This window comes from Salvelinus fontinalis, chromosome 12 (genome assembly GCF_029448725.1).
Source record: "Salvelinus fontinalis isolate EN_2023a chromosome 12, ASM2944872v1, whole genome shotgun sequence".
NCBI lineage: Eukaryota > Metazoa > Chordata > Actinopteri > Salmoniformes > Salmonidae > Salvelinus > Salvelinus fontinalis.
In genome coordinates this window covers 49216794-49237942 of record NC_074676.1, presented here as the reverse complement: position 1 = coordinate 49237942, position 21149 = coordinate 49216794, and the positions used below count along the sequence as shown (strand labels likewise).

Here is a 21149-nt window from a genome sequence, read left to right as displayed (position 1 = left end):
ATAAAGGTGCTTCAGTAGCGGATACAGAGGAATATAAGGTAGGGAGGAGGGAGTGAAAGGATGATGGGTCCTCCGGAAGTTTAATTTTCCTCCATTTTCGCTCAGCTACCCACAGCTCTGTTCTGTAAGCTTGCAGTGAGTCACCATGGAGCAGTAGAGGAGGGCCGAGCTGGCCGGGAGGAAAGGGGAGATTGCGAGTCATAGGGTGCTGAAAGGGAAGATGGTAGGGTCGGCGAGGCAGAATCAGGAGACATGCGGGAGAAGGATTTAGCAGATGATGGGATAGAAGAGGAGAGGAGTGGAGATATGGTGCATGACCATCTGGGTAGGGGCTGAGGGCTAGGGTTGGAGGAGAGGGAGGGGGTTGCCATGAGATTAGGCGAACAGCCTCTAGTAAAGATGAGGTCAAGCGTATTGCTTGCCTTGTGAGTGGGAGGGGACTGGGAAAGGGTGAGATCCAGGGGCAAAGAAAGAGTTGGAGAGAAATTAATCAAAGGCATATGTCAGGAGGTTGGAAGTTGCCAAGTATGAAGAGCAGTGAGCCATCGTCAGAAAGTTAGATTATCAAGGTGTCAAGCACATTGAGGAACTCTCAAAAGGGTACCTGGTGGGCGATAGGGTTGGGTGATATCCACATTTTCGTACGGTTTCTGTTCCATACCGGGGTATACAGTATTAACGGATGTGCACATAATTTAAAAAAATAAAATAATTTAAGCCCAAAACTATTTAGGCAACAAGAATCTTGATCCAGGAGAGGATTGAATGCTGTAACCAAGAGGCTTGATTTTTGACGCCTAGCCACTTAGTTAGCAAACCAAATGCATAGCTGGAGCTCTGAGCTGGATATAATTTGACATCTTAGATTTCTTATAATTATACCTAACTTATAAGCAGTGGTGTAGCACGCAGCCCCAGAGGGAGCAGCTGTGGAAGCAGTATTCTCTGGGGTGATCCATGTCTTCGTCAGGGCCAAAAAGTCAATGGACTGAAGGGCAGCATAGGGTGAGAAACTTGGCGTTCTTGACAGTAGAATGCTGCCGGAGTGCAGGATTCCACATGGGTTGTGCGTGCAGGGTATATTAAATTAGAAGGGTTGCAGCCAAGGGGTGGGGGCTGTCTAATGCCTACAGGGAGAGGAGGGAACTGGGATAGAAAACACACACGCGCGCACACAGTCGCCAAAGCTACAAAATGAGAATCTGAGGTAAGATACTCAAGTGAGAGTGGAGTGAAGCCCTCTTCTCTTTCCTTCCTCCAATAAATCTGCAGAACAGTCTTTGTTTTGGCAACGGTCTTCGTTTTGACAATGAGACCGCTGCTGACACTGATTACCAAAACCTCAAGAGTCACAAATTGCCCTGTCCCTTAATCCTGGTTGATGTGTCAACAATCATCTGCAAGTTATGAGCAGTCAGCAGTTCACACACCAAGTAGGCAACTGGGAAGACATACAGCACTTAAAGTAGATGGCCCTAGATAGCAAAGACTACTAGACAGCAACAGATTAAGACTAAAATTATACTTATCACTCCTGAAGATATCAGGAGTCCTCTAGCTATAGATCTAAGTATTTGTTTCTCTCTTTTTGCACACACACACACTGTAAACGTAACCTGCATTTCAACGTGTGTGTTGTGACCTTTGTGTCTCTTTTCTCTCCCCAGGTGCCCAAACGGCAGTCTACCACCTTGGTGACAGGGGCAGAGGACATAGCCCACTATGAGGAAGCCAGTGAGTGTGTGGAGGAGCTGGCTCAGTACCTGAAACCCCTGAGCAACAGCAGAGGTCAGTCAGACACCACCTCATCCTGCTGACAGTCACAACCATTGCTCATGAATTGTGGGACAAGCCTCTATTAATTGCTGAACATATCATATTTAATAGCAACAGTTTCAACCACTCCCCCTTTTTTATCCACTCACAATCCTCATTCTAGTCTAGTGCACTCATTGTCTTCTTGCTTTATCAGGCATCATCTTGAATGGTGCTTTCTCTCTCTCCCTCATCTTGAATGGTTCTCTCCCTCATCTTGAATGGTTCTCTCCCTCATCTTGAATGGTGCTTTTTCTCTCTCACCCTCATCTTTCCTTTTCCTCTCCTCCTTATCCATTTGCTTTGATACTCGTGTTTTGCTGTTCCACAATTTCCTCCTTAATGTTCACACTGGTTGTAAGTTGCTATGAATAAGCCTCTCTCACACTTCATCCTCTCCTCCAGGTGTGGGGTTGAGCACCAGCAGCGCCCAGAGTTCTCTGAGTCGGCCCATGCAGAGGAAGCTGGTGACCCTGGTGCACTGTCAGCTGGTGGAGGAGGAGGGCCGGGTGAGGGCCACGCGGGCGGCCAGGTCTCTGGGGGAGCGCACCGTCACTGAGCTCATTCTGCAGCACCAGAACCCCCAGCAGCTCTCCTCCAACCTGTGGGCTGCAGTCAGGGCAAGGGGCTGCCAGTTTCTCGGCCCAGGTAACACGTATACAATAGCGAAGTGCCCCTGACGTTCTGTCTCTCAGCCATTTTTTTGTTTCTGTGTTTTGATGGGTGCAAAATCCATTTGTCACTTAAATCTCGCTGGATTGATTTGCTTTCATTTTACTCCTGTGACTCTTTCGTACTCTTGCTTCTGCCTGTTCTTTTTTCCCCGTTAATGTTACGACCACTGAAATGTTTGTAATGACCTGTCATACACACTCCGGTAATGGATGAACAGGGATCAAAGGAATACATTGTCTTTCGGTTTTGTCTTTAACAATGCACAAGCTTGGTTGGGGATTTAAAGCATTGTCTCGACACTTACATCACAACAAATAGGATAACTTAATTTTGATGGGTGTTCATTTTTTGTGGAATTGAGAAAAATATATAATTTAATAGTTGAAATGCTTACAAATTAGATGCTCTGAAATGAAAGCAACTTCCGAAAACTTGGATTATAGTGATATTATGTCTTCTCAACTATAATGTGAAGTGTGTGTACACTTTATATATAATCTAGAGCTGAGCATGTTGATTTTTAATCTGAGAGTATCCTGCTATTGACACTTGTTTTATGCAACAGCGCATTTGACTGCAGGTAGATGTAGACAGCAAGTTTTTGGTGGTTGGAGCCCAGTCCCACCCTGTTATGTTAATAGTTTTATATATGCAAATACACCCAATGTATTTATGCAAATTAGGCACATTTTATTTGAACATAAAATATAAAGTCTGGGCCCAAATGACATGTCAATGAATATCATCTGAGGAAAAATGGTAAGCATATGTTGAGCTGTCTGTTGTAGCGATGCAGGAGGAGGCTCTGAAGCTGGTGCTTTTGGCTCTGGAGGACGGCTCCGCTCTATCCAGGAAGGTCCTGGTGCTGTTTGTGGTTCAGAGGTTAGAGCCACGCTTCCCCCAGGCCTCCAAGACCAGCATAGGCCACGTGGTGCAGCTCCTCTACAGGGCCTCCTGCTTCAAGGTAGGTCTGACACAACCTACAAATGGTGGTATAAAAAGTACTCAATTGTCATACTTCAGTAAAGATACCTTTACAGAAAATGACTCAAGTGAAAGTCACAGTAAAATACTACTTAGGTAAAAGTCTAAAAGTATTTGGTTTTAAATATACTTAAGTATCAAAGCAAACCAGACCACACCATTTTTTTAACTTTTTTTTTTTTTTTTTTTTTTTACAGATAGTCAGGGGCATACTACAACACTCATTTACAAACTAAGCATTTGTGTTTAGTGAGTCTGCCAGGTCAGAGGCAGTAGGGATGACCAGGGATGTTCTCATGATAAGTGCGTGAATTAGACCATTTTCTTGTCAAAATGTAACGAGTAAAAAGGACATTTATTTTCTTTAGGAATGTAGTGAAGTAAAAGTTGCCAAAAAAGTTAAGCAACCACAAAAAACAACTTAAGTACTTTACACCACTGCCTACAAACATACAGTACCAGTCAAACGTTTGGACACATCTACTCATTCAAGGGTTTTTCTTTATTTTTACTATTTTCTACATTGTAGAATAATAGTGAAGACATCAAAAGTAGGAAATAACACATGGAATCATGTAGTAACCAAAAAAGTGTTAAACAAATGAAAATATATTTGAGATTCTTAGTAGCCACCCTTGACCTTGATGACAGCTTTGCACACTCTTGGCATTCAACCAGCTTCACCTGGAATGCTTTTCCAACAGTCTTGGAGTTCCCACATATGCTGGGGACTTGTTGGCTGATTTTCCTAAACTCTGCGGTCAAACTCATCCCAAACCATCTCAATTGGGTTGAGGTCAGGTGATTGTGGAGGCCAGGTCATCTGATGCAGCACTCCATTACTCTCCTTGGTCAAATTGCCCTTACACAGCCTGGATGTGTGTTGGGTCATTGTCCTGTTGAAAAACAAATGATGGGATGGTGTATCGCTGTGGTAGCCATGCTGATTAAGTGTGCCTTGAATTCTAAATAAATCAGTGTCACAAGCAAAGCACCATCACACATCCTCCTTCATGCTTTACGGTGGGAACCACACATGCGGCAATCATCCGTTCACCTACTCTGTGTCTCACAAAGACACGGCGGTTGGAATCAAAAATCTAAAATTTGGACTCATCAGACCAAAGGACAAATTTCCACTGGTCTAATGTCCATTGTTTCTTGACCCAAGCAGGTCTCTTCTTGTTATTGGTGTCCTTTTTAGTAGTGGTTTCTTTGCAGAAATTCGACCATGAAGACCTGATCGACGCAGTCTCCTCTGAACAGTTGATGTTGATGTGTCTGTGAAGCATTTATTTGGGCTGCAATTTCTGAGGCTGGTAACTCTAATGAACTTATCCTCTGCGGCAGAAGTAACTCTGGCTATTCCTTTCCTTTGGCGGTCCTCATGATAGCCAGTTCAAAGTCTTTGACATTTTACGCATTGACTGACCTTTGTGTCTTAAAGTAATGGACTGTCATTTCTCTTTGCTTATTTGAGCTGTTCTTGCCATAATATGGACTTCTGTATACCCCTACCTTGTCACAACACAACAACACAACAAACTGATTGGCTCAAATACATTAAGAAGGAAAGAAATTCCACAAATCAACTTTTACGAAGGCACACCTGTTAATTGAGTTTCATTCCATGTGACTACCTCATGAAGCTGGTTGAGAGAATGCCAAGAGTATGCAAAGCTGTCAAGGCAAAGGGTGGCTACTTTGAAGAATCTGTAATATAAAATATATTTTGTTTAACACTTTTTTGGTTACTACATGATTCCATGTGTTATTTCACAGTTTTGATGGCTTCACTATTATTCTACAATGTAGAAAATAGTAAAAATAAAGAAACCCTGGAATGAGTATGTGTGTCCAAACTTTTGACTTGTACTGTACACCAATGCAAACATACACATGGCCGTGATCTGACTGGCGGTGTCTCGGGGAGAGTTGGGATATGCAAAAAAACAAAAAACATTTTCAATTCACACATGCGTATTAATGAACAAATATAAGAACCCACCAAATTGTTAATTTTTATTACATGATTGTAAGACCAGCATAGGCCATGCGGTGCAGCTCCTTTAGAGCCTACTGCTTTAGGGCACGCAACTGAAAAGGTAAAAAAAAAAGACAGAAAATGGGAGGTAGGCCCTCCTCCCAGTCCCTTTCAGTGCATTTTCTTCCTATCCGTGTAGTCAGTCTAATAAGCACAACCCAGATGTATCTGCCCTGATTCTGTCTTGTCTGTCATCCCGTGTATTCAGGTGACCAAGCGTGATGAGGACTCGTCCCTGATGCAGTTGAAGGAGGACTTCTGGACGTACGAGGCGCTGCGGCGCGAACACGACTCCCAGATCGTCCAGATCGCAATGGAGGGGGGCCTCCGCATCGCCCCTGACCAGTGGTCTTCCCTGCTCTACGGGGACCAGTCGCACAAGTCCCACATGCAGTCCATCATTGACAAGGTGTGTAGGAAGTGTGTGTTTTTATGTGATGGACCACATATTTTGCTATAACATGACTGTTGGCCTAGCCGTAGTGGTGTTGCCGTAAATTGAACAGGGATTTTGTGTGTGTGTGTGTCAGTTGCAGACGCCAGCGTCGTTTGCTCAGAGTGTTCAGGAGCTGACCATCGCCCTGCAGAGGACAGGTGACCCGGCCAACCTGAACCGCCTGCGACCACACCTGGAGCTGCTAGCCAACATCGACCCAAGTCCAGGTTGCTCCATTTTACATCACACCACTACCCTTTTTACAGTATTGTGCCGACCCAGACCGAACTGTGCTGGCTCTATTTTATTGTCAGCTCAGTACAGCTTGATTTGGCTCAGCAGTGTGAGAAGCCATCAACACTATCACTTTAAAAATGTGGAGTAAGTTTTTTGTGGAGTGACCTTTTCAGATCAGTAAAAGAAACCCAAATTGAAATGCTTTTTTAAATGTAAGCAACACTGTGCCGTACATTCACAGTGCCTGTGAGACCCTGTCCCCAGTGCTCTTCCAAGTATAACGCATCTAACTGAAAAAAACCTCGTCTTGTCCTCCATCTTAGACTCCCCTCCCCCCACGTGGGAGCTGCTGGACACGGGCTTGGTGGCAGTGAAGACTGTGGTACACGGCCTGGTGGACTTCATCCAGAACCACAGCAAGAAGGGGAGTGACCCACAACAGGTGTGAATCTAGAAACGCATACCTCAAAATAAGATCTAAATCAATAGAACAGGTCTGAAATTATAGGTAGGGTCATGTTCATTAGGGCATGAAACGTCATTTTTCTGCCTGATGAACATGAGCCATGTTTGACTTTGGAATGATCCTAGTAATGGCAGTCTATGGTTGTCTGTGCGTTTATGACCATAACAGTAACGATAACAACATATTTTGGCTCGTCAATTTTAACGTGGCCTGTGGTGTCCCCCCTCCCCAGCCACCCCAGCACAGTAAATACAAGACGTACATGTGTCGGGACATGAAGCAGAAGGGGGGCTGTCCTCGAGGAACCAGCTGCACCTTCGCTCACTCTCAGGACGAGCTAGAGAAGTGAGTACAATGCACACCCTGAGACACTCCCAATGGGGGATCATTGGGTAGAATCCACATTTTACTTAACGGTAAATTATGTATTGATGTTTGGTGGAAAGTTCAATTCAGCACTGCTAGTGTGACAGCAATCATTAGGCCAGACACAGGTGTTGAAACCTCTTTCACTAACCATGTCATTCTCCTTCTTTCTGAAGGTACCGAAAGATGAACAAGCGTCTGGCTGCCCGCCGGCCCCTCAGCCTATCCTTGACGCAGCTGAACGAGGTTGGCCTATTGCCCGAGGAGGTGGGGATGCTGGAGGGGCTGGCACATAAGGGCTTGACGAATGGCATGGTGGCGTCGGTCACAGGCTCCGCCCTGCCCCAGCTCATCTCCCGCGGTGCCGACCCCTCCTACGAGCCCATGATGCGGAAGCCCCAGTCCCAGGGAAGCCTCAGTGCCCCCAGCTCTCCTCCAGACTTGTGAGTAGATGGACATACACAGCATCTGTCACACACACACACACACACACACACACACACACACACACACACACACACACACACACACTGAAATCATTTGTCTTTCTCAGACTGGACCCTGTGCCCAATCGGGCCATGGCCCACCCCAGGATGGCAGTGGACCACCTGGCCATGCACAAGCAGATGCCCAGGAGGCCCTCCATGTACCCCCCTCAGCAGGGAGAACTCTTCTACCCTCCTGAGCCCAGGGCACCTCCATCAGCCCTGCAGTATGAGGCCTCCCAGAACGCCCCAGGTAAGGCAGCACAAACTATACTTTTTTTCTGTGATTTCCTTTTCTTCTTTGTTGTTGTATATATCTATGTATCTCGAGCTTATGACTCATCAGCTGATTTAAAAACAGTTTCTCTCTGGGAGCAATTGGACTTGTATATCTCCCAGTCGTGTGGTTTCATTGTGCTTATCTAACACCAATCATGTTGTCAATTTTCTGTGTCCTGTCAGGTAACCCCCCCTACCCCTACCAGCCCTCTCAGTACCCACCCCAGCCTCGCTACGTCCGGAACCCCCCTCCCACCAACGACCCGGCCTTGCCCCCCTACCCCGGCACCTACCCCCAGGAGCGCCAGTGTCCCCCTCAGCCCTCGAGTTCCCACTTCTCCAATGCCAACCCCCAAGGGTTTGCGCCTCCTCCGCATTATGACGGCCGTCGACACCCCGCCTACCCCCCTCCACCACCACACTCCTATCCCCACCGGGAGGACCCCTCCATGCCTGCGGACGAGGCCTCCAGAGAAAGATACCTTCCTGAGGGTTACCACCCTTCTGGCCCCCACCCCAGCCACATGAGGCCCTACACCCCCAGGGTAAGAACAGGTCTGCAGTACGAGGCGCTGCTAAAGGACAGTATACATTACTATGCCACTTATGCAATTACTTTTTAGTAGTTCAGTCATCAGCCATACTCAGATTGAGTAAATGACCTTATTCAGCTAATCAAAATAAGTGTTCAGGATAAATCCACTTCAAAAATGTATTTCCATCACTGCAAAAGTGCGCTACAGTAAAGGTGTTCACATGTCCTGTTGTACAGGAGTCTTACAACCGGCCCCAGCCCACTCCCAGTCTGGACTACTTGCACCGCCGACGCCAGGAGATCATGGCCCAGCTGGAAGACGGGAAGCAGGTCACTCCCCCACCCTTCGCCCCCTCGCCTACTCTGCCACACCACTACGAGTCCAACTACACACAGGAGGTAAGAGGGAACTCTCGGCTGGTGTCTGTGGTTATATTCAGTGGTAGCACCAGGTGCTGTCACCGCAGTTAGTTACTTCAAAGAATAGGTCGATTTTAAAAATACTGTGTTTGTGTCACAGCAACAGCAGTACTTGGAAAACTCACAAGCGTTTTCAAAGTACCGCGAGCCAGACTACGCTAGCCAGTACTCTCCTTGGTCATGTGACACTATCGGCTCCTACATTGGCAGCAAGGAGGGGAAGTCCAGAGACAGTATGGAGAGGATGGTGAGTGTCATTAATCATTATCTAATCCCATTCAATGTCCTGTTTGTTTGAAAAGCTTGACTGCTTTTTAACATACCAAATCTGATATCTAAAGCTCAAAACATGTTCCAAAGCTCATTGTCTTGCAATAGGTCAAACATCTGTTTGTCTTTTTTCTTCTTTGACAGATGTTAACTATTCTATAGCTTTTTTTCCTTTTACACCTTGTTGACTGATTAAAGGTTACTTGCACCTTGTGTACTAATCAAAGGTCACCAGAAGCCAATAGAAGCCAATAGAAGCCAAGTGGTCTGTGGTCACCACCTGCAGAATCACTCCTGTTTTGGGGGGTGTCTTGCTAATTGCCTATAATTTCCACCTTTTGTCTATTCCATTTGCACAACAGCATGTGAAATGTATTGTCAATCAGTGTTGCTTCCTAAGTGGACAGTTTGATTTCACAGAAGTGTGATTGACTTGGAGTTACATTGTGTTGTTTAAGTGTTCCCTTTATTTTTTTGAGCAGTGTATAACTAATTCCACTGGTTGTGGCCTCTATGGGTGTTGTAGAACGCTGAGGGGAAAGGTGTGGAAGGCAGGCGCAAGGCTGCCGAGGCCAGAGATGACGACCCTATCATCCCCTTCGGCTCTCTGCCCACCGTGTCACGCTTCGGGGTGATCTCCCGCACCCCCAAGACGGGCTACTTGACTGCCGGGCCAGGGCAGGCCATGACCCTCTCACAGGGGACCAATGGCCCCAAACACAGCGCTGCAACAGGTACAGGGAGAACTCGCACACCTTTTGGGTTTTGCTCTGTTCGCTGCATTTCGCAGAGTCTGACTGGCTCTTGTTGTCCCCCTGCAGGGTGGGGTGCTGCCGGGTACAGCCAGCCCCCTCAGGCCCACCTCAGTGAACGGCCAGTCAAGGAGAGGGAGCAGCTGACGATGGAGCTCCAGCAGGTCAATCAGCAGATCAACAAGCAGACGGCCCAGGCGGACCATCCCAGCCCGGAGGAGTGGTCGTCAGGGAGCGTCTCCAGCCAACAGCTGAGCCTGGAGCTCCACCATGTGGAGAGGGAGATCGGCAAGAGGACCCGCCAGATAGCCCTGGTGAGAGAGACAGAGCGGCACAGAGATGGAGAGGGAGAAAAATATATATGCGCTCACACACACACACACACACACACACACACACACACACACATCCTGCTTTGATCTTTAAAACGGCAATGTGAACAGGGGCAGGGCTGAAGGAGCCCTGGGCTAATGTCACTGCTACTGCTATCCCACTTATAAAATATGAAAGAGTGAAACACAACCGAGCCCAACAAGTGCAGCTTGAAAGCTTTTCTTCTGAGACAATATTGATGTACACTCTCAAACGTACAAGCTTTGTCTCCCAGTCACTATTGTGGTGAACTGACAGTGGTGCCATTGTCCCCTTGCAGGAGCACCTTGTGAGTCATGATGGGAGTGGGGCGTATAAGCTGAAGCCCACTGAGAACGGGCAGAGAGCAGAGCACTCGTTGGTCCTCAGGTAAACGGCACACAGCAAGAGTAGTTTGTTCATCTCAACTGCTGTGCCATAAGGAACCGTTAAGTTTGCTCCAGAATTCTCCCTTAGACAACATTTCTTATCTTAGATATTTTGTTTTAGAAATTACCCACATTTTCTCACATTGTTTTGAAATGGCTTTTTAAATATAAGAAGTTAAACTACTGCCATTTGATGCTGTAAAATACACTACATTAACAAAAGTAAACTCGGCAAGAAAAGAAACTGCCCTTTTTCAGGACCCTGTCTTTCAAAAAGATCATTCGTAAAAATCCAAATGACTTCAGAGATCATTGTAAATACTGTTTCCAATGCTTGATCAATGAACCATAAGCAATTAATGAACATGCACCTGTGGAGCGGTCGTTAAGACACTAACCGCTTACAGACGGTAGGCAATTAAGGTCACAGTTATGGAAACTTAGGACACTAAAGAGGCCTTTCTACTGACTCTGGAAAACACCAAAAGAAAGATGCCCAGGGTCCTTGCTCATCTGCGTGAACGTGCCTTAGGCATGCTGCAAGGAGGCATGAGGACTGCAGATGTGGCCATGGCAATAAATTGCAATATCTGTACTGTGAGATGCCTAAGACAGCGCTACAGGGAGACAGGACAGACAGCTGATCGTCCTCGCAGTGGCAGACCACGTGTAACACCTGCACATGATCTGTACATCCGAACATCACACCTGCGGGACAGGTACAGGATGGCAACAACAACTGCCCAAGTTACACCAGGAACGCACAATCCCTCCATCAGTGCTCAGACTGTCCTTAAATGGGCTGAGAGAGGCTGGACTGAGTGCTTGTAGGCCTGTTGTAAGGCAGGTCTTCACCAGACATCACCGGTAACAACGTCGCCTATGGGCACACACCCACCGTCGCTGGACCAGATAGGACTGGCAAAAAGTGCTCTTCACTGATGAGTCGCGGTTTTGTCTCACCAGAGGTGATGGTCCGATTCGGTTTATCATCGAAGGAATGAGCGTTACACCGAGGCCTGTACTCTGGAGAGGGATCGATTTGGAGGTGTGTCACAGCATCATCGGACTGAGCTTGTTGTCATTGCAGGCAATCTCAATGCTGTGCGTTACAGGGAAGACATCCTCCTCCCTCATGTGGTACTAATGCCACAAGAGCATTAGTGAGATCGGGCACTGATGTTGGGCGATTAGGCCTGGCTTGCAGTCGGTGTTCCAATTCAGCCCAAAGGTGTTCGATGGGGTTGAGGTCAGGGCTCTGTGCAGGCCAGTCCAAGTTCTTCCACGCCGATCTCGACAAACCATTTCAGTATGGACCTCGCTTTGTGCACAGGGGTGTTGTCATGCTGAAGCTGGAAAGGACCTTCCCCAAACTGTTGCCACAAAGTTGGAAGTGCAGAATCTTCCAATGGCGCCGAGATTTACACCACTCCAGCTGATGCTTGGCATTGCGCATGGTGATCTTAGGCTTGTGTGCGGCTGCTCGGTCATGGAAACACATTTCATGAAGCTCCCGCCGAACAGTTATTGTGCTGACGTTGCTTCTAGAGGCAGTTTGGAACTCGGTAGTGAGTGTTGCAACCGAGGGCAGACCCGTTTTTACGCGCTTCAGCACCCGGCGGTCCCATTCTGTGAGCTTGTGTGGCCTTTCACTTCGCGGCTGAGCTGTTGTGGCTCCTAGACTTTTCCACCTCACAATAGCAGCACTTACCGGGGCAGCTCTAGTAGGGCAGAAATTTGACAAACTGACTTTTTGGAAAGGTGACATCCTATGACGGTGTCATGTTGAAAGTCACTGAGCTCTTCAGTAAGGCCATTCTACTGCCAATGTTTGTCTGTGGAGATTGCATGGCTGTGTGCTCAATTTCATACAACTGCCGGCAATGGGTGTGGCTGAACTAGCCGAATCCACTAACTTGAAGGGGTGTCCACACACTTTTGGGTGTATATGGTTGCACAAAGGACCAGGGAAAAACAATTGAAGGAAGGCTTGAAAAAAAGTGCCATATGCGTTTCACCAAAGCTTCTCTTGTGATCAACGAAACAATGTGGTGACAAAATGATGAATTCACTGTCGGTACCACCAGTGAGATGCTGCTTGCATTGTTCTCAATGTCAATGGCTTAACTAACAAGTCATTTCGTAATTCATGAAGATTAAAAAATATATAGATATATATTATGTAGAATAATACAAAATGTTTGATTCATTGTTTCTTCCTATCTCTCTCTGACCTTTCATTCTCTGCAGTGAGGGCTGTAATGGTCCCAGTGGTGTGCTGCAGGACGGCAGTGTGTCCAGCGGTGGTTTGTCCTGCCTTACCAGCAAGACCTCGTCCCTCAGCCTGTCTGCAGACCCCATCGCTGGGGGCACTGACCGAAAGACCAACGGCGTGGTCCACCTGTGCTCCTAGCCACACAACTGGAGTCTGGTATTACCACCACAGCTACAACTAACCGATCAGTCAACCACATAGAGCCTTGGGAAACCCCTCGTCCTCTGAACGTTAGAACCGTTCCACTGTCATTGAGACACACAACCAGGTCCTCCAAACTGTCTGGTATACCCTACCTACCTCCACATTTGCAAAATCTGATTGACGCCACTAAGACAATTTTAACTTGATTACAAAACGTGTAGAGAGAGGCGCCACCTCTCTCCTTGCTTAAAATGGCAAGAGACCGTTCTAGGTTTCTTACAAAGAGGGATTTGTGATAGAAGGGCGAGGAGTATCTAAGTAACTGAAAAAGCCACTGATTTGCAAATGTGGATGTGGTGCCATCATAGACAACGGCGCTTCATTTGATACAACACAAATTTGCACACTTGCAACTTTAGTCTGTCTACAACTAAGCAGTATCTGCCCTGAATTGAATTTTTTTTCATTTTTTTTCGTTTTGTTCCGTGAATGAATGTTTTTTTCATAAAAAATCTCACCCTGCCTTGGAAACCAGATGTTTAGATTTATGCTCCATGAATTCAAACCCATTAATGATTGGAAGAATAATATAACGATGAGACCAGTTCCTTGGTTTCAAATAGATAAGGCCACCATAATCGCATTGACATTAATTACATCTGTTAGCTTCACAATGTGCAATTTTTTTATTTTTTTTGTAGCATCGCTACAGCAATATTTGTGCTTAGCATATATGCATGTCCTGAAATGCGGAATTTGTGTTTGGAATTAATTGTAAGTTCTTGTTTCTAAGCTGCAATGCTATTCGCCGACCATTTTTTTTATTTTTTTGCGTTTCGTTAAGTTTGACTCTTGGTTCTCTGAAGGAGGACATTTACATCTTATCAAAATATCTCCATCGCATAGAAACAATACTTGTTGGCAAACGGCTGTGAATAAGTTTGCCCATATCCAAGATAATACAAATTGAAGATGACACTGGCCTCTTGAAGACAGAGAACACCTTTCAACTGGGCAGTTTTGAGATTTAGATGAAACTATCAGATACATTTTAACAAGAAACAAAGGCTCCCTTGTGTCCACTTCAGTGGCCTGACCCTCTTTTTGCATCTCCCCTCACCACTACCACCACCTTCAGGATATTTACTTCAGCCTCTACCATTCATGCTTTGGTATGGGGCTGATGAGGAAAAGGATATATACATTTAGGCTTGGCATTCAAGCTGTCGTCTTTTGGGTGTAATTTAAATTCAGTGATGGACTAGGTGGGAGGGAATCAAAACATGGATCAATGATACGTCTGCCTGTTGATGGGGTGGTCAGAGGTACTGGGTATATGGAGTAAAGGAAACATGAACGAAGCCAGACATGACCCATGGCTGGAATTTGAGACCTTGATCTACAAAACATATTTGCACTTTCATAGCTTTAAGGATGGTTTGTACTGAGTATATGTATTTATTAAATGTACAGTATTTGCATCCTGAGGATGGATATAACATTAAAAGGTCAAACTTAAAACCACATTCTGTTTTAAGAACGTGTAGTTCAAGATGGCCATGGTTGCTCCCTAAGATCCTAATAGTGTTGGCCATGTTGTACAGAGCAGGGTTCAAACAGCCACTCTGTTTTTATACATCAATCTACTGTAAAATTATTTTATTTTTTTCTGTAGAGTTACGACATGTTCACTTCCACAATTGTGACACCCGGTATGCTGTCAACATACCCGTAACACCGCAAATTACAGGAAAGGTGAAATTCCTTTTTCAGTTCCTCGTCTCCACTCCTCTGAGCACCTTTTTCACCAATCGCAGCAGACATTTGTCTCGTTTTAATTTATTTTAACTTCCAAGAAGTTGCTCTAGTAAAAGGGGTTGTGATGCGTTCCTGGAGAAGGCTTTAATCATTTGTAGATGGGGGTCGATGCATAGGTGACAGGCCACTGAACTGGGCTAAGGCAGAACTACAGTTAGCAAAGCAGTTAGCATCACTGGAGACAACCACAGCACCACCACACAGGGTGAGAGGAGACTAGGAAAGGCATTTTGACGACACCAAATCAGTGCTTTTTCCCAAATATGAACAAATGAAGTGCTGCAGTTGCATTATCTGCATTACTTTTACATTTTTTACGTGCTTCAATTATCGCCACCCCTCACACAGATGCAATTTGTTATTCTCAGATGCATGCGAACTATGAAATTAAGTACTACAAGCTTACTTTCCTTCTTGGTAAGATTAATTCGCAGAATATATTCAAAGGTGTCATATTGTGAAATGGTGGCTGGGATATTCCATTTGAATTCAAAATATATCCAACAACTGGATTAGTCAAACTTGTTTTAAATCTAGTCTTTGTCTTTATGGAAATATGTTGTACGTGTGTTTTTTTTAGTTACTTCTCACGGATCTTATCTCACTTTTTGAGATTTTATTTCAAATATGAAATGCTTACACTGTATATGTATGGACTATATACACATTATACTGTACTGTATTTGTACAGTATATGCACATTATACTGTGTATATACACATTATACTGTATGTGTATATACACATTATAATGTATGTGTATATACACATTATACTGCATGTGTATATACACATTATACTGTATTTTCAAAGCCAGACAATGACACTGACTTAAGTCAATTCGTCTCCTATAGAAGTTCTCTGCCTTCTGTGCACATGACATTGAAATGTCCATTAGTCCTCAAAAGTTGCTGACTTTTTTGGAGTTCTCCCCAGTTTGTCCCAATGCATTGTCTGCTCTCATGTCAGAGCATTGGATAGCAATCTAGCAATATTATGGAAAATGACTGTTAACAAGAGGACAATGTAGGCTAATCAATGCAGTTTGCGTTACTCTTCATGCTAATCATAACCAATGGTCCTTCAACCCTCCTTATTAACCATGACAGAGTTAAGGACATGAGGACACAGTCCCTTAATTGGCATAGCATCATGCATGTTTGTGATTACAGAAGTTATCTCGCTTTAGTCACCTCTGTATCATGTAGTGGGAAATGAATTGCGTTGTAGTGTAGCCATCGTGGTGGCTAAATGATGGTGGTTGTTTGTAGTAGTTTTAGAGCACTTCATAGGAAAATAAAATGTGTATCATTGTGCAAAAGCACCTGTAGTTCTGGGGCTGAACAGAACTGCAGTCAACTATGCTGTGTGCATACATATCCCAAAAATATTTTGGTCTGGGGAAGTGACGACCATTGGTGTTATCATAAGGTCACATGACTTGCTTTCCATACGGAAAGAACTCCCATATATGATATATTTGTTTGATCTCTGTGGCTTTGACAGCCCTGACTTTCTGCCAGGAACTTCATGTTGGTTATCTGAAGAGCAGTGTTGTTCCAGAGGTCAAAGGACTATCAATACATCTGTCAAACCATATGGTAAAATCAACTACAACAATTGCATTTGGGACTGAACTTCAGGTAATGCTTACGGTTCAGTTTCAGATAGCTCTATGTATTTGGACGAATGTTCCTCCATCAGTGTCATCAATACAACATGTCTCCTTACTCATGTACATCCATCAGTGTCATCAATACAACATGTCTGAGCCTTTTATAAGGAGACATGTTCCTCCATAAGTGTCATCAATACAACATATCTCCCTATAAAAGGCTCAGTCTGCCTTTCCGAATGTGGGTTAATAATGCACACTTTTGTCTTGAAGGTATGCAGACCTTTTTACAGAGAAAATTATAGTCCTCAGGACTTGGTTGAGAGTCGTCGGGGTGTTAGCAGCTAGGCCAGGGATGCTAATTTACCAATTTAGTGAGATGGGTCAACATACAGATTTACCGGGACTTGACTCGGTGTTGAGGAATTGGGATGTCTGAGATTAGACCAATGTACACTACCGTTCAAAAGTTTGGGGTCACCTAAATGTCCTTGTTTTTGAAAGATAAACACTTTTTCCCCCCATTAAAATAACTTCAAATTGATCAGAAATACAGTGTAGACATTGTTAAATGTTGAAAATGACTATTGTAGCTGGAAACAGCAGATTTTTTTAATGGAATATCTACATAGGGGTACAAAGGCCCATTATCAGCAACCATCACTCCTGTGTTCCAATGGCACGTTGTGTTAGCTAATCCAAGTTTATCATTTTAAAAGGCTAATTGATCATTAGAAAACCCTTTTGCAATTTTGTTTAGCCAGTTAAACGGTTGTTCTGATTTTAAAGAAGCAATAAAACTGGCCTTTACAGATTACAGGCTCAAAATGGCGAGAAACAAAAACCTTTCTTCTGAAACTCGTCAGTCTATTTTTGTTCTGAGAAATGAAGGCTATTCCATGTGAGAAATTGCCAAGATATTGAAGATCTCGTACAACACTGTGTACTACTCCCTTCACAGAACAGCACAAACTGGCCCTAACCAGAATAGAGAAGTGGGAGGCCCCGGTGCACAACTGAGCAAGAGGACAAGTACATTAGTGTCTAGTTTGAGAAACAGACGCCTCACAAGTCTTCAACTGGCAGCTTCATTAAATTGTACCCGCAAAACACCTGTCTCAATGTCAACAGTGAAGAGGCGACTCCAGGATGCTGGCCTTCTAGGCAGAGTTGCAAAGAAAAAGGCATATCTCAGACTGGCCAATAAAAAGAAAAGATTAAGATGGGCAAAAGGACACTGGACAGAGGAAGATTGGAAAAAAGTGTTATGGACAGACGAATATAAGTTTGAGGTGTTTGGATCACAAAGAACAATATTCGTGAGACGCAGAAAAAAATGGAGGCTGGAGCACCATCTATCAAGCATGGTGGAGGCAATGTGATGGTCTGGGGGTGCTTTGGTGGTGGTAAAGTGGGAGATTTGTACAGGGTAAAATGGATCTTGAAGGAAGGCTATCACTCCCTTTTGCAAAGCCATGCCATACCCTGTGGATGGTGCTTAATTGGAGACAATTTCCTCCTACAACAGGACAATGACCCAAAGCACAGCTCCAAACTATGCAATAACTATTTAGGGAAGAAGCAGTCAGCTGGTATTCTGTCTATAATGGAGTGGCCAGCACAGTCACCGGATCTCAACCCTATTGAGCTGTTGTGGGAGCAGCTTGACGGTATGGAAGAAGTGCCCATCAAGCCAATCCAACTTGTGGGAGGTGCTTCAGGAAGCATGAGGTAATCTGAAGAGATTTCACACCAACAAATTGACAACTAGAATGCCAAAGGTCTGCAAGGCTGCAAATGGAGGATTATTTGACGAAAGCAAAGTTTGAAGGACACTTATTTCAATCAATCATTATTTGTAACCTTGTCAACGTCTTGACTATATTTCCTATTCATTTCATGTATGTTTTCATGGAAAACAAGGACATTTCTAAGTGACCATAAACTTTTGAACGGTATTGTATGTTCTTGATACATTTATTCAGTTATTTGCCTCAAAAAAAATTATGTTACTATTTTGTAGACACATACTGGTCTCTCGAGGCATCCTATGATCTTTAAAAGCACAGATTTAGGTTGGACCGGTTTTATACATATAATTGCTGTGTAACATTTTTTATTTATAATTATACTCATTGTTTTTGTTGCTGTTGCTTGGGAAGGCACTTCACATTTAAGCAATCGTAATGATTGGCTACAACAGCTTTGCTGTGATGCATTGTAGAGACAGAATTTGCAGAAGGTTCACCTCTCACCGGTTTTTATTTATTTATTTTTTATATTGCCATGGGTGACATGCTGACTACACTGTGCATTTCAGGTAAAATAACAACCCAATGTTTATATCCCAGGACAAATTAGCTAGCAACAGCAAGCTAGCTAGTTAAATGTCCACGAATATTTAATGTTTCGACCTGTCCCCAAATGAATGTAGTTTTTTCAGAGTTTTGATATTTCAACCTGTGTGTCCTGATGGCATCTGGTGTGGATGGAAAAAAATCAACATGCGCATGATGGCACAAGCGGACCCACGCGCGTGCCCGGTGTAGTCAGCATGTTAGGCTACTTAACATGCTGTGGTTTCTAAGAACAGCTATCAGAATTTAACATTTTCCTTGCATGAAGAGGAAGGAACTACCATTGCCCGCACTGGGAAAGATAACTTAAGAGTTAATTAATTACTTTTCTGGGTTTGTCAAATTACATCGTTTGCATACATTTTCACAATTTTGTATCTTTGTTTTTGCAGAGGTACGGTATTATGATCTTGGCCCATCATTGAGGGAACCATTTTGAATTGAGCTGTTTAAAGCACCGTCTGTTGCTCAATTATATTTTCATAATGAAGTATTTGCGCTGGTGCAACATTTGAACCTTTTTTCAAATTAATATAATATTGAAACTTAAACATGCATGTTTGAATATGTCCTTGTAAAGTTTTTGAACTATTCATTTAATTAGAAAAAATAGGGGCAAAATTCATGAGCGCTTAGTAAATGTGATCCTTTGCATAGTATCTGCATAGGAATTCTCTTCGCTCCATACCTTCACTGCTATCTTTTGAATACTGTCTGGTCTCAGTCGCTCTATTGTTATTGATTGAAGCTTAAGAAATGTGACCTGCCTTCCAGCAGGCTATTGACTATTTCAAAGTTTAATATGGATACATGTAGGTTTGTCTATACAGTACATCAACTTGCAACTGTTACTCCTTCAGGAGTCCGCATTTATATTAAATGGTCTCTACGAATCAGCCCTGGAAACATGAGTCAATCGGCTGATTTCCATTGCAGAGCCGAGGAACCGCTTATCCTTTCTGAGACAAAGGAGTTCAGTGCCAGATTCTCTGGGGAGGGGTGAGTTTCCCGGAAGTCTTGCAGCACTAACGTCTTTACGAGTTTTACAATTGTAAAACTGTGACGCGCTAATATTAAAGATCCATTGATACCGGGGAAACTTGCTTATTTGTTTACATAGCCATTTGGTGTCTGTTAAATAGAAACCCAGGGAAATTATTTTTGGCATGTTTTGGCTGTCACTTAGCATTGTTTGGTCTGTGTTTTAGATGGTGTTAGGCTCGCCAGAATTTGAGGACAGACTTCTATCTTTACGGAGGGGCTCCCGAGTGTCGCAACAGTCTAAGACACTGCATCTCAGTGCTAGAGGCGTCCCAACAGAACCTGGTTCGATCCCGGGCTGTGTCACAACCGGCCATGATTGGGAGTCCCATAGGGTGGCGCACAATTGGCTCAGCATTGTTAGGGTTTAGCCGGGGTAGGCCGTCATTGTAAATACATTTTTCTTAACTGACTTGACAAGTTAAATTAAAAAACGACCCTTCTAAAAGGAATGTTTTGGAAGTTGTGTAGAGATCACAATAGTCTTAATTTATACTTTCTAATTTAAATGGGGTTGGTGTGTGTGTGTGTGTGTGAGATGATCATTAAGACAAGTATTGGGTAAACACAGTAACACTTGACAGTAGGATAGCCATACACCAAGACACGAGTAACTTCTGAATTCTTTGCCAAGAATGTCACATTCTTGCCCAGGAAATGTCTTGTTCAGTGATTCATTTGACTAAATACTGTGGAATTGTTTACTTTGGACTTAGTTGTCCTTTTTAGCAATCGTATGATGAGTTAAAAAATAAGTAACATAGGATGACATATTAAACCACCCTGACAGGGAATTGATTTCCATGTGAGCGGCCATGTCCCAATGGGAGAGACCGCTTCATTTCAGATTGTTTTCTTGTTCACGCTGAACACACTCATTGCTTCCACTCAAATTGAATTCCTTGTAATAAGATGGGCTGTTCTTGTATTTTTTTTCATTTGTATTTTTTACATATTTTCTAACTTTGGGAAATGTAATTGCTTTTGATAACTACTACCCAAGTTTTCTTTGTAAGAGTTTGCTTAAATTAAGGTACAAGTTTAACTTCAACATTGTTTTTATATTATACTCCCTTAAGGAATGTTTAGAATGAGATTTCTCCAATTTGGATATAGGTCTTATACCATTTTTTTTTGTTAAAGAATTCACTGTGTGAAAATGGGATTGCATTTTTGTATAATACAATTGCTTTTGTTTTGTTTCTTTGAGGGGAGAACTGGAAGTTTGAAGTAAATGTAACTTATGTGCAACAGTGATTCTTTACTGGCAGGGACTGTAATTAAACAATATTGTGAAACCGATGCCTTTTAACCATCTTTTGTAGTTCTACACACACACACACAGCTGTTTTATATGGCATAGAGCAACATTTGTCATACGTAGATTTCTTGTCAA

At 43.8% G+C, this 21149-nt stretch overlaps 1 protein-coding gene across 5 annotated transcripts in view; it reads left to right on the top strand.

Annotated features, from left to right (window-relative positions):
- LOC129867560 (roquin-1-like) overlaps positions 1–21055 on the top strand; it is a 33914-nt gene extending 12859 nt beyond the window's left edge. Inside the window, exons 3-18 of one of the 5 annotated variants that reach the window (XM_055941040.1) lie at positions 1668–1788; positions 2221–2463; positions 3279–3454; positions 5727–5927; positions 6049–6181; positions 6515–6633; positions 6890–7002; positions 7200–7466; positions 7577–7761; positions 7971–8332; positions 8560–8721; positions 8849–8989; positions 9539–9746; positions 9834–10078; positions 10417–10505; positions 12755–21055. In XM_055941040.1, coding sequence (XP_055797015.1) covers positions 1668–1788; positions 2221–2463; positions 3279–3454; positions 5727–5927; positions 6049–6181; positions 6515–6633; positions 6890–7002; positions 7200–7466; positions 7577–7761; positions 7971–8332; positions 8560–8721; positions 8849–8989; positions 9539–9746; positions 9834–10078; positions 10417–10505; positions 12755–12917 — 2928 coding nt within the window. In that variant the 3' untranslated portion in view covers positions 12918–21055. Of the gene's footprint in view, positions 1–1667; positions 1789–2220; positions 2464–3278; positions 3455–5726; positions 5928–6048; positions 6182–6514; positions 6634–6889; positions 7003–7199; positions 7467–7576; positions 7762–7970; positions 8333–8559; positions 8722–8842; positions 8990–9538; positions 10079–10416; positions 10506–12754 lie in introns of all 5 variants that reach the window. The other 4 variants (XM_055941038.1, XM_055941037.1, XM_055941036.1 and 1 more) reach the window with 4 other exon arrangements.
- Positions 21056–21149: the final 94 nt, after the last annotated feature.